This window comes from Pristis pectinata, chromosome 4, assembly GCF_009764475.1.
Source record: "Pristis pectinata isolate sPriPec2 chromosome 4, sPriPec2.1.pri, whole genome shotgun sequence".
Lineage (NCBI taxonomy): Eukaryota > Metazoa > Chordata > Chondrichthyes > Rhinopristiformes > Pristidae > Pristis > Pristis pectinata.
Window position 1 is genome coordinate 73050053 of NC_067408.1, and position 12914 is coordinate 73062966.

The 12914-nt window shown below is 43.1% G+C and overlaps 1 protein-coding gene across 6 annotated transcripts in view; it reads right to left on the minus strand.

Moving 5' to 3' along the window:
• The window catches only part of frmpd4 (FERM and PDZ domain containing 4), a 471176-nt gene that overhangs the window by 98724 nt on the left and 359538 nt on the right, over window positions 1–12914 (minus strand). For all 6 annotated transcript variants that reach the window (XM_052014783.1, XM_052014782.1, XM_052014781.1 and 3 more), the window contains 2 exons: window positions 6461–6621; window positions 5727–5829 (listed from right to left, as the gene is read on the minus strand). In XM_052014783.1, coding sequence (XP_051870743.1) covers window positions 5727–5829; window positions 6461–6621 — 264 coding nt within the window. The remainder of the gene's footprint in view (window positions 1–5726; window positions 5830–6460; window positions 6622–12914) is intronic.

Sequence of the window (12914 nt, forward strand, 5' to 3'; positions counted from 1 at the left end):
GGAAATGTTGTTGGCTGAGATTCCAAAAGTTGCACTGGTAGGTTAATTAGCTACAGATCAGCACAGGTCTTAGCTAATTTTAGATCTTAATTAAAATGTTATATTCTGTCTGTACTACAGATTCAAAACATGCTGGACCACGGGAATTGCTGGACCACAGAATGACAGACCAGAGAGTTTCAACCAGTACCTTTAATTTGGTAATGTTCCAGTGAATCACCTTACAATATTTGGGTTCTAAAGGTGCTACTTAAATGCAAGTTGTTAGATTTCGCAGCTCCATCCAAAGTGATTGAACTGGCAGATAATACTGTTGGAATTGTTACTCAAGTGCAAGGTGCCACTGTTTTGGATTCATAGATATATCAGGATGCCATATGGATCCAGGTCACAGCCAGGTAGATGGCTGTCTTCAGGCTACTTAAACCACAGTAAACAAAAGGCTTGGCAAACTTGGGTGGGGGCAATAGGTTCACAGCCACTGTCAACTCAAATCCACCATTGCACCAGAACAAGGACAGAAACCAGCATCACCTCCTGTGTAATGACAGAAGGCATAAGTGCCCTGGAGGATGAGACATCTGTTAGTGGCCCTGTGCCACCTATCCATCCTATGTTGCAATCACTCACTGGAAAATTTGACGCATCGTCTTCCTCCAGTAGCCATGGTAACAAACAACAGTGACAAAACCAACCAGCTGAGCACACACCAAAAAGGAGCATGCGAGCCTTGAGTGGTAGAAGAACTGAATGCAGACAAGTGTATCAAAGATTGCGCTGATTGACCTGCTGTCCTATGTACATTTGCCAAGACCATAGTGACAAACAGGGATGGAGTGGAGATGAGCCTTTTGTGTGCATCAACAATGTGAGAAGCATTGTGGGCAGATCTTCAGTGGTTTTGATGATTGTGCTAATATTCTACACACAGCACACACAACGTGATTGCACTTTATCATTCTGTCATCTTCAGGACACAAGGTTTAATGTGATGCTTTGACCTCTCATTAATACATCACCTTCCTTACCGAAAAACAGGTGCTGAAGGTTCTCATCCCACGGACATATTCTGAAATTCAAAGTCCAGAAGATGCAGTGCAAACAACATGCTGGTAACTTCTCAGGTCAAGAAAAAAAGCATTGAGCAGCAACGTTACTAATATCCTCTCAGGTATCCTAGTTTAAGTGCTTACAAAATGCTTCCACTCAGTCTGAGTGTATATTCAATACTTTCATTCGAAGAAGTATTTCCTTTCCATTAACCTTAATCATCAGGCATCTTTTTGATTATACCTCCAAAACTATTTCAGTGCATTGTTATCAGAGCAGTGACAGTGCTGGTGTCACATTGGGTAATCAGCATCTGAGGCTGAATTATCTGGGACAAAACTACTAATAATTATTACACCGCTAACACCAGATATTCCAGGGTTTAAGTGACTCCTCCAGGAATAATTAACCACCAATTATGCAAATAGTGGTATTATAAGGTTCCTTCGGGCCATGGGGAAGACCAGGTTAATGGGGTCCTTTCCCGATATGGTGGGTTGGTGGTGGAGGGAAAGGAGCAAGAGCAAGACAAAAGCCTTTGTTGGGAAGGAACGAATTCACAAAAAACCCTTCATCAGGAAGCAAGTTGAAAAGAACTGCTGGAATATCTTGGTTCTCCAAGCACTATTCTTGCACCAATGGCTGCAAGAGATCTTCTTGGTAACTGGTCTCGTTGAGGCCTGGCAGCTTTATATTTAGTTTGGGGTTAGTTGTTCAAGATCCATACTGTATTAGTGCAGTCCTGGTGCACTCCTAACATGTATGGGAAGGAAGACTAACCTTCTCCACTGTCTTATAGTTTTCTTGAGCCGATCATTCAAGATAGAAGACCCTTATATTTAAGTTGCCCCAGCAAAAAGGATGACTAACATTCAGTTTTATTTTCTGTATTACTTATAGAAATTATAAAAACAGAAAATAATTTAGTGCAGCAATTAGCTAATGAGCAAGTAACTTTGCAGCTGAGGTGATCAGGAGTTTATTATCCTCTGACTGGAAATATCACCACTATCAGGACTCAAGGTCCAACCTGAGCCCTTTACCTAACCACCAACCTGAAGACTGTGAGCATCCCCAAATAATGAGAAAGAACCAGAAATGGCCTATTGTATCCACCAGGCAAAACAAAATGTTGCCTTAATCGTCTAACAGCACTACTGCGACTTTGAGAGTGTAGTGGTGTGAAACTTTGCCTGCTGTGCTGACACTTCCGTAATCTGTCGCAGGTCCCAAGACTTGTACTTCTGGTGGAAAGTATGGGTGACCAGCATGTTTTTAACAGCCATTTAATGGGTGTGAGGACCAGTATTCATTGCCTGTGCCTAATTGCCCTTGCAAGGATGGCTGTGGGCCATGTTCTTAAACAGCTGCAGTCCTTTGATGAAGGTTCTCCCACACTGCTGTTGGGGATGAAGTATGAGGATTTATATCCTAGCCATTATGTGACTTGAAGAGAACTTGCAAGTGGTGGTGATCCCATGGGCTGCCCTGGTCCTACGTGGTAGAGGCATTGGTTGGGGACATGTTGTCAATGTAACCATGGCAAAGTGCATCAGTCCATTTTGGAGATGGCACATCATATAACTGGGGTGGTGGTGGAGGGAACGAAAGCTCAGGGTTGTGAATAGGGTACCAGCCAAATAAGCTACTGCATCCTGAAACAGGGAGCCACTGGCTAGTTAAGCGAAAGATACTGTCAGATTTATTTTCAAAATCATCTTTCCTTCAATGTAAGATGTTAAATGAAATGGAAGTTGAATCCTTTGGAATTCAACACTATTCTATTCGTGGCTATAAGGGTGGACACATAAATTCTTATAAGTCACTTACAGGTCTGTGCATCTGCTGAGGTTTGCTGATGGACCTGTAGACACGTCTTCACAGAGACAAGTCTCTCAGCTGGTGAGGGGAATTGGTGGGCAGGAGACTAACAGAAGAAACCTGGATCACAAGGATCTCGAATTGTTAGTGCTGAGCTGAGGCCACAGAGCAGTGTTGTCCTGGAGGCCACAGAAGGTGGGAATGTTTTCCACTATGAGGAGAGTCGGGGATGGTGACTGAAGGGAATGATCCACCAAGCAATGCCCTGAAGGAACATGCAACAATGAATGCATGTAACAGCCCTGATGCAGTCAGTGGGTAAGAGAGATTATGTTCTCTCAGCAGGTCCTTGCATGAATGTTAAAATGGGTACAAGAAGTGATAAGGGCTATATTCTGCGGAAATCTCAGTGCCTTTTGTCTGCAAAGTGAGCTTTTTATCATTTTAGGAGTGGTTGACACTGCTGATATTATGAACAAATGAAACAAGAAAAAGCCTTGTGGAACTGTCATTGATTCATTGGTTTTGTGGTTTCCAGATAAAGTTGCATTAAATGAACATGGGAGATCCATGTGAAGAAGTGTAGTAAGGATAGAATTCTCTATTGAGAGAACAAGCAGTGGTTTGGGCTACAGTGTAGGCATCTTGCACTTGTCTTGAGTCAGAGCTCTTCTTGCCACTCTTGGTTCTGTTGCTCTCTTTTTCTGCAGGTGATTTTCACCCTCCATTGTGTCACCCACCCCACCTCCCTTCATTGAATTTTCCCAGTTTAAGTAAACCACCCCCCCCCACCATGCTTCTTCTCTTCTGCCCTTTCCTAGCCTGTCTCTTTTTTCTAGCCCCCTTTTTTTTTCCTTTCCCTCCTTACCTTTGACCCATCCCCTGGTGGATCTGCTCTCCCCTCCTCCCCCGCACCTACCTATCACTATCTCTTACCTGCATCTACCCATCACCACCTTGTGCCCACCCCGCCTCCCCTCTTTTATCCACCTATCACTGTTCTGCTTTTCCATCCTATATATTGGACTTCCCCTTTTCCCATCTTCAGTCCTGAAGAATGGTCCTGACCCGAAACGTTGACCGCCTGCTTTTCTCCACGGATGCTGCCTGGCCTGCTGAGTTCCTCCAGCATCATAGTGTTTTTCATCTAGATTCCGGCATCTGCAGCCCTTTGTTTCTCCATTTCACTTCTCCACCTAAACAATGTGGGGACTGCACAGTTCTGGAAGACAACATCATCACCAGACTTAGAGATAGTATTTCAGGAGTGGACCTGACCTACAGAGGACCTGAACCTTCCTTTCAGCATAATTATCGCTTGTTGAATTTCAATTCTCCTTCACTGATGAGAAACACTGCATCTCTCAACAGATGCATCAATAATCCTGCAAAATCAATGGGCAAAGGGGAAGGGGATATCCTTTGTTCCCAGAAAGGAATGGGGGAACTGTGCTAAACTCTGAAACATGGCATCAGGGCTTGACCGCTGCAGTGTAAATGGGCCATGGTATCTTTTTATTGATACCAGCTGCAGAGTGACAAAGGGGAGATTCTTCCTGGAGGGTAGTGATGCTGGTTTGAATGGGTAGAACTGTGTGCGAGCAACCTAAGGCACCAAAAACCTTGGGAGGAATGGCTATACTGAAACCAGTTCATCCTGTTGTTCATGACCAGCATAAAAGTTGATCAACTGCCAGAAGCAAAACATTAGTAATTTACTGAGCATTATTATAAAATGAAAAATACTGAGACAGCAGAAATCCTTTGGAATAAACAGCAATGTGGTATTTATGCTCTCTGTTATGGGATATGCTGTTCTTACAACGGATTTTCATTCTACATTTTAATGGTTGTCCCTCTCCCTTTTCCCCTTTACCTTACTTAATCAGCCTTATTTACAATCCAGAGATATGGTTGATATGTCAAGAACGTTTGCCAATTGGATGATTGCGATATGTAACTGAGTAAATCACCCAGATCAGATTGTGTTAATACTGAGATGGAACATTGATTATTTCCAATGGCCTGCATGAAAGACAATCAAATTTATCACGGTCGGATAAGGTAAACAGACTGACAGATATTTAGTCCACCTCTAACCACCTACCCATTCGTTTGGTATCCGATACTTCTTCACCTTTACTGAGTTCCCAAAGTTGACACACAGTAGGTAGCCAGCAATTACTTTCAGTATATAGTATTAACAACAAGAAGTCCTGGATGATGATTATGTTGGTGATCACAATGTCTTTTAGTCATTCAAGATATAAATAGTTACACCTGCATATTCATGTAGATTCCACAGAGACAGGCAATAAGAAGGACAATGGCTGGGGCTGAGAGCTTCTTTACTAAGATGCAACTTCCTGTAATACTTTGAAACTTACCTATCATGCAAAAAATCACTTCTGCAGCATTGCAGTCAGTGGCTTTGTGACTCGTGGAGGATGGCAGGTAAGAGGTCTTATTGTGTGCTATTCCCCTTCACCAAGGAGCTCTGAATTTGCTCTTAGGTGGATCACACCGTTATTTCTTGGACTTCTTTCAGGATATGGTGCAGTAAAGAATGAGTTTTCAAATAGAAAAATGCTTGCATGTCATGCAATAGATTTTTGATAAACTATGATGTCATCAAGTTACTATTTTTAGATATGAATAGTCAAATAATTTGGTTATTCAAGTCAGCCATCTAAAGTAATAAAGAGAATGTTCCTTATTCATCCCAGACCTATCCCTCTTTCCCCCACCAACACATAAGTGTGTCAATCTCACACAGCAGTGCACTTCCTATTCAATTATTTCCTGGATTTGGTTGGCTAATGATCAGAGGCCACAGGTAAATGAAAAGCCATTACCTTACAAGGTCAATGACTCTCTCTCTGGGAGCTGTGTTGACAGGTTCATCATTTATCTTTATTATTTGGTCTCCTGGTATCAGCTTGCCTTCAGAGGGCCCACCTGGAAGAAAATGTTGGATGTGACATTAGTCTTTAATGTGACATTAGTTGTATTATCCATTGATTTTGAAAATAGCAGCTCGCCAAGGTGCTATAACTTAATTTAAGCCAGCTCTGGATTTTCTCAACACTTTACTCTTGGTACTTCATAATATTGTTACTCATCGCACTGGCCAGAAATACCAATCTGTGACAATCTTCCAATCCAGGTCAGCCTCTGAATACCCAGTCCCTTAAAGGAAAAGAAAGATCATTCTTCAGACACTCCCAATGAAATTGTTCAGACAATTTCAAGAAAGATGAGTTGGGTAATATTCGTGACACTTGCAAACTCTTCAGGTGCAACAGTGGAAACTAGAAATATTACAGCTTGGTCTCGGGGGAAGGGTAGGCTTGTTGTTCAACAGTAAAACTGTTGGTCACTCAAGCCAATCCCACCTTAGTCACCTGTCTTTGCCTCATTACCCATATCACTTGATTGATCCAAGAACCACAGGAGATTAAGGTCACCTCTATTCTTCACTTTACTGAAGAGTCCTACTGATTAAAACAGGGACCAAAGCTAATACAATGGAGTAAAGGACTGGAGACAATTAATCCCAGAATATGGGCTGCATTGTTTATATCCTTACCTGGTGTTACAGACCGCACAACGACCGGCTTCTCACTGCCCGCAACAAACCCAAAGCCCAGCACTGGATCCCGCTTCATCTCGATCTTCCGAGAGGTTGGCTGTACAACCTGGCTTCCCTCAAGTCGGGGGTCTTCAAAGCTCGTCGACTGGGTCACATGGCTGGAAGAGAACGAAAGGAGAGAATTCTTTTGGATTGCTGCAGTTTTTCTAAGAGTCGATAACTAGCCTTGTGATGTAAATGCAGTGATTAAATTGATGACACAACAGTCCAATCCACACTCAAGCTCGAGTACTCATAACTTAGTTCTTACTGATGTTGATGTGTTTGAGGTTAAAACACCAAATATTGATCAAGAACGGAGAATCTGCACCATAGTACAAAGAAAATCATTCTGACCTGGAAAAAGTACTGAACCAGGCTGACATGGAACAGCCTGACCCATCTGGAACCTGTTTTATTCCAATATACAACTTAGTTAACCCAGGTCAGACACTTAGTCAGCTGGGCTCCTCCACGCAGTGCAAAACCACCACTCCTTGACTACAGCCAGACTTCAAGAAAGAACTAGGGGCAGGAGTAGGCCATTCACCACCAAGTCTGCTTTCCCATTCATCAAGATCATGGCTGGTCTTCTACCTCTGTTCCACTTCCCTGCCCTCTCTACATATCCCTCAATCCCCTTAATTTCCCAAAATCTGACAATCACAATTTTGAATGAATTCAATTACTGAGCCCCCACAGTCGTTTGGGGTAGAGAATTCCAGAGGTTCAAATTTTCTTTTCTCATCTCAGTCCTAAATGCTTCCTCCTTTCTTCTGAGACTGGGTCTAGACTCCTCAGCCAGGAAAACATCTCCTCTGCACCTGGACTGTTGATCCCTGCAAGAATTTTGTAAGTTTCAATGAGATATCTTCTCATTCTTTGAGAGAATTCAAGCCTAAATCTCTACCAATATGGCAAACGTACCATCCCTGGAACCAGTCAAGTGAGGAGGGCAAACGCCCCTGATGGCAATGACATCCTTTCATAGGTAAGGAGACCAAAACTTTACACAATACCGCAGGTGTGATCTTACATAATTACATGAAGACAACTTTATTCTTATACTCAAATCCTCTCACAGTAAAGACTGGCATTTAATTTGCCTTTCTAATTGCTTGTTTCACCTGCACATTAGCACCTCTGGCTCTTTTAAAAGCAATATTATCCAATCTCTACCCATTTCAAAAAAAGTTTTATACTGTTTTGTGCATCGAAGTCGATAACTTCACATTTTCTACATTATATTCTAACTGCCATGTTCTTGCTCACTCACTCAGCTTCTCTGCATCCCGTTGAAGCTTCTTTACATGCTCCTCCATACTCATAACCCCGTCAGGTTTTGTATCATCAGTAAACTTTCAAATAAGACATTTGGTCCTCTCACCCCAACCACAGAAATAACAGAGGAGGAAGGATTGGCAGTCTTCAGGAGGAATGAAGAAAAGACATGACTTGGACTCGGGGCCCAGATACATACCGGCTCCTCCACTGCCAAGAGTGTCCGTCGCACCCTTTCTGGTGCAGTAGACACTTTTTTTCAGAGCAATAGCCCATCCAACACAGCATGAACCTGGCCCAAGACAACTGAATCTAAAACTTTTTAGTTTATTAAAAATAAATACCTTAAAAGTTTTGTTGTTGAATTCTGATTCTCTTCTGCTTCTACGTTGAAAATTTCAATAAAATTCATGATTAAGAACATAGGTGCTGAAACTCCTTGGCCCAAAAGTCAGAACACTTCTCTCAGAATACTATTTCTCCTATGTTTGCTTGACACCAAGGATATCTGCTGCCGGTGACAGGAGACACCATGATGCAGAACCGGAATTTTCATTCAAAAGGCTGGAACTTTGTCCTTGTTACATCATTAGGCCAGTAACAAGAATCAACATACAATGAAACAGATCGAATACCTTTGCGTGAAATATAATTGTTGTGCAAATCGTGAAGCTGATTCTCGATGAGCATTGTAACTACTGTCATTGAATCTATCTGTGTATCTTAAAATAAGTGGGTTCAAACCTTCATTACTAAAAAGGCATTGCTTTTAAGTGACATCATTCAAACTCACAGGCTCAAAACAGACTGAAAGCTACACCATCCTTAGGCAATGAGGGAACTTCACTTTGCCAAGGGCCTTCTACTGGGTGGCCAGAGTGGCTGTCTGTTTCAGGCAATACCCCCACATTAACATGGAAAACATGTATAAAAACCCTCGACGGCTATTTTATAGATGCACCATAGAAAGCATCCTCTCTGGATGCATCGCAGCTTGGTCTGGCAACTGCTCTGCCCGAGACCGCAAGATACTGCAGAGAGTTGTGGACACAGCTCAGCACATCACGGAAACCAGCCTCCCCTCCATGGATTCTGTCTATACTTCTCACTGCCTCAGTAAAGCAGCCAGCATAATCAAAGACCCTCCCACCACGGATATTCCCTCTTCCCCCTCCCATCGGGCATAAGATACAAAAGCCTGAAAGCACGTACCACCAGGCTCAAGGACAGCTTCTATCCAGCTGCTATAAGACTATTGAACGGACTTCTTAAATGGTAAGATGGACTCTTGACTTCACAATCTATCTTGATATGGCCTTGCACCACACTTTCTCTGTAACTGTAGCATGATATTCTGCAATCAGTTATTGTTTTTCCTTGTACTACCTCAATGTGCTGATGTGATGAAATGATCCGTATGCATGTCATGCAAAACAAGATTTTTCACTGTACCTCAGTACATGTGACAATAATAAACCAATTTACCAACTTAGGCAGGAGTTGGCTGGAGTCTGCCCAGTGCAGGCTCTGATCAGGGGCAATGGCTGGAAAGAGGCCCAGCGAAGTGTCTCAAATTGACAGCAGGGCCCACAAGAACAGGAGTTGGGAGGCTGTGAGGAGGAGAAGATCAGATGCACAGCCAAATTTCAGGGTTTTCTACTTGGCTGTAATGAGTTTGGTAACTAAATTACGACTGAGGGCTGGAGGATGGGGGAGGAGCAGTATTCTATCCACCCATTATATAGTGGGGGCATGGGTAGCCACAGGAAGCCCCTATGATCCCGTAAGGTGGTGATGAAGGGGTAGACCCCTAGTTTTAGAACATAGAACACTACAGCACAGTACAGGCCCTTTCGCCCATAATGTTGTGCCGACATTTTATCCTGCTCTAAGATCCATCTAACCCTTCCCTCCCACATAGCCCTCCATTTCTCTATCATTCATATGTCTATCTAAGAATCTCTTAAATGTCCCTAATGTATCTGCCCCCACAACCTTTGCTGGCAGTGTGTTCCAAGCACCCACCATTCTCTGTGTAAAATATTTACCCCTGACATCCCCCTTATATCTTCCTCCAATCACCTTAAAATTATGTCCCCTCGTGTTAGCCATTGTCGCACTGGGAAAAAGTCTCTGACTGTCCACTCGATCTATGCCTCTTCTCATCTTCTACACCTCTATCAAGTCACCTCTCATCCTCCTTCTCTCCAAAGAGAAAAGCCCTAGCTCACTCAACCAGTTTTTTTATCTGTTAAGGTACCACACTGCTTATGAAGTTTGCTCTTGTGACATCGTCAGCCCAGTAACAGGACCATGCATGCAATAGAAATGCATCAAAGACTTCTGTAATAATGCCAAATTTGCACAGCTCCTAGAAATTGTATCTCCAAGCCCCTACACGGCCCTTTGCAGATAAATTCAGGTCTTTACAGTGGCAGTGTCATCACTACCAGCTGGGCTCATCTTGCCCAGATCCTGGCCTGGATACTCCTGAAAACTGATGGAATGTTCACTCAAATCAGTTGATTTATAGAAAGACCATTTGTGATAAACCTTGAAACTTGTGTCATCGACTAGCTGATCTGAATGGCAACCTCACGCAGGTTTTCTCAGCCACTGTTCAAGTACTCTTGTATTGGACTGGAATCAGTAAGATCAGATGACCATAGACACTCCAGTGAAAGAAAAGCACTTTAGCTGTTCTTGCATACAGGAAAATGGGGGAAGATGAAGCCCCTCAATGCTAAAAGGCAGCTTCCACCAATGCTCACGCCACTTTCCACTGCTAACTCAATCCCACTTGGGTGTACACACAATTGTCACACTGTCAGCATCTTGTAAGGCAAGCTCTGTTGGGTAGTGTGTCCTGCAGCCAGTATATTAAAATCTGTTCCATTCCTGTCAGAGAAAGCCCAGGAATCAGCTGCCCAGATGGTCGGAGACATCCTGTGTAGTCATATTATGCAGTTGCAACCTGTTCCGGTTGTTGGCTGTGATAACCTACACCTGAGGCCCTTTTCATTACACGTGTTGCAACTTTTATTGCATATGATCTGCATTAACCTGGATGACAGGGGCCAGTTAGAAGAGCCATTGTTACTGATAGAACAGAACAATTCCATGCTGATATTACCAACGTGACACAGTTAGGATTTTGTCCGGCTTTTGTTTCCTCTCTCCTCCTTCCCCAACGGTCAGACTCATTACTGGAGGTGACGTTCAGTCAGTGTTGGGCACCTTCCACAACACTAATGTCGTGTAGTCTGTGTAATATTAAAGTTAGGGCAGCTCTCTCATCCCAGGAATCAACCCTCATTTGACTGTCTCTAAGGCAAGCATGTCCTTCCTAAGATAAGGAGAAGAAGTATTACACAGTACACTAGGTTATGAGTTCATCAATGCCCTGTACAAATGTGACAAGAGATCCCTGCTCTTGTACTCTATTTCCCTTGCAGTAAAGGCCAATTTGCTATTTGCTTTCTGAACTGCCCTCTGTAATCTGCAAACTAACTTTCTGTGATTCATGTAAGAGGACACCCAAATTTTCCTTAACGCCAATAAATATTACTCTATTAAAAAAAACTGTTCTTCTATTCTTTCCTCCAAAGTGCGTAACTGTACATTTGTCCACATCATTCGTTGTCTGCCATCTTCTTGTTCACTCACATAACCTATCTCCATCACCTGCAATCCTTCATGCCCTCGAGCTTACCTTTCTATCTGACTGATAGGTTTCCCTAATAACGCATTGGCTCCCTTTGCAGGGTTCAACCAGAATCCCAACAGCCCTCAGCTGGCAAGAGTGTTCCTGAGGCCTACAAGTAGGGCTACATTCCCAGGACACTTCAGGGAACTCCATCTATGTTTTCTCTTGATCTATGTCACTGGCTGTTGCAGCTCAAGGTTTCATTATTTCCCATTTCATTTGGTAACTCCTTAGAGGCCTAGAAATTGCTCTGCACCAGGAATGATACACTAGACCAGAAACAACTGGCAGCCAAATGCAGGTATTGCATTGCACACAAGGCCTTAAGCATACCTTGTGTGCCAAAGGCATTTCTTTAGAGTCATGGTTGATGAGATGTGGGTTGTGGGGTGGGAGGGCAATTGGATTTTCAATCCAGGGCAAGATGAGAGGGGGATTGAAATCAAGATTTCAAGGGTCAGGGTAATCATGATTGGGCCCGGGTACACTGGTTGGTGGGACCCACAGGAGATCTATATTTGGGGCAAGCAGAGAATTTAGAGGGAACCTAATGTAGGTGGTTCCAAGCAGGTCCCTTTGAAGTCTTCCTGAAGCAGGCCTCACATGCATTAAGAAAGCTGCCCATACACAAGCCTTGCATGCAGGGGTGAATCTCCAAGCATGCTCCAAGTCGCAGGCAGGCAGATTTCCTGCAGGCAACTCACGCGGTGCCATCCCAGCACATGTTTTATAGAATCATTCAATTTTCGTGGATTATGTCCTGTACTTTATGTTTTGGATTTTGCAATACCCAAACAAAATGAGGTCATAAAGCGTACTGTAGCAAAGTCTATCATCTAGTTTATGCACAATTGCTCTATTGTTGTGGACCTCCCACACTCATGGAAACCATTTTGCATTTTCAGGCACTGCTGTGTTTAAGCATCATAAATGTGTAACCTGTAGGTTAATCATGCATTGTGATCCCAGAACATGTTTTACAAAGCAATTCAGTTTTCATCTCAGTTGCAGGAAATTCCCAATCACTTAACGATGGGCTTTGTGATAAAATTCTGTCACATCATGCACGTAAACACGTGCTGCGTGATAACATTTCTACACCAGGTCTTCCTGAGTTTCCATAAAATCAAGAATCCACTGGAGCACTCTTTAATAGTTTACACTGGTTTAATGCACTGTGGAGGTCCACAACAATAGAGCAATTGTGCATAAACTAGATGATAGACTTTGCTACAGCACGCTTTATGACCTCATTTTGTTTGGGTATTGCAAAATCCAAAACATAAGATACAGGACATAATCCAGGAAAATTGAATGATTCTGTAAAACGTGTACTGGGATGGCACCGCGTGAGCTGCCTGCAGGAAATCTGCCTGCCTGTGACTTGGTCTCATTCTCCTGCCAGTGTAACCAACTTCTGATTGT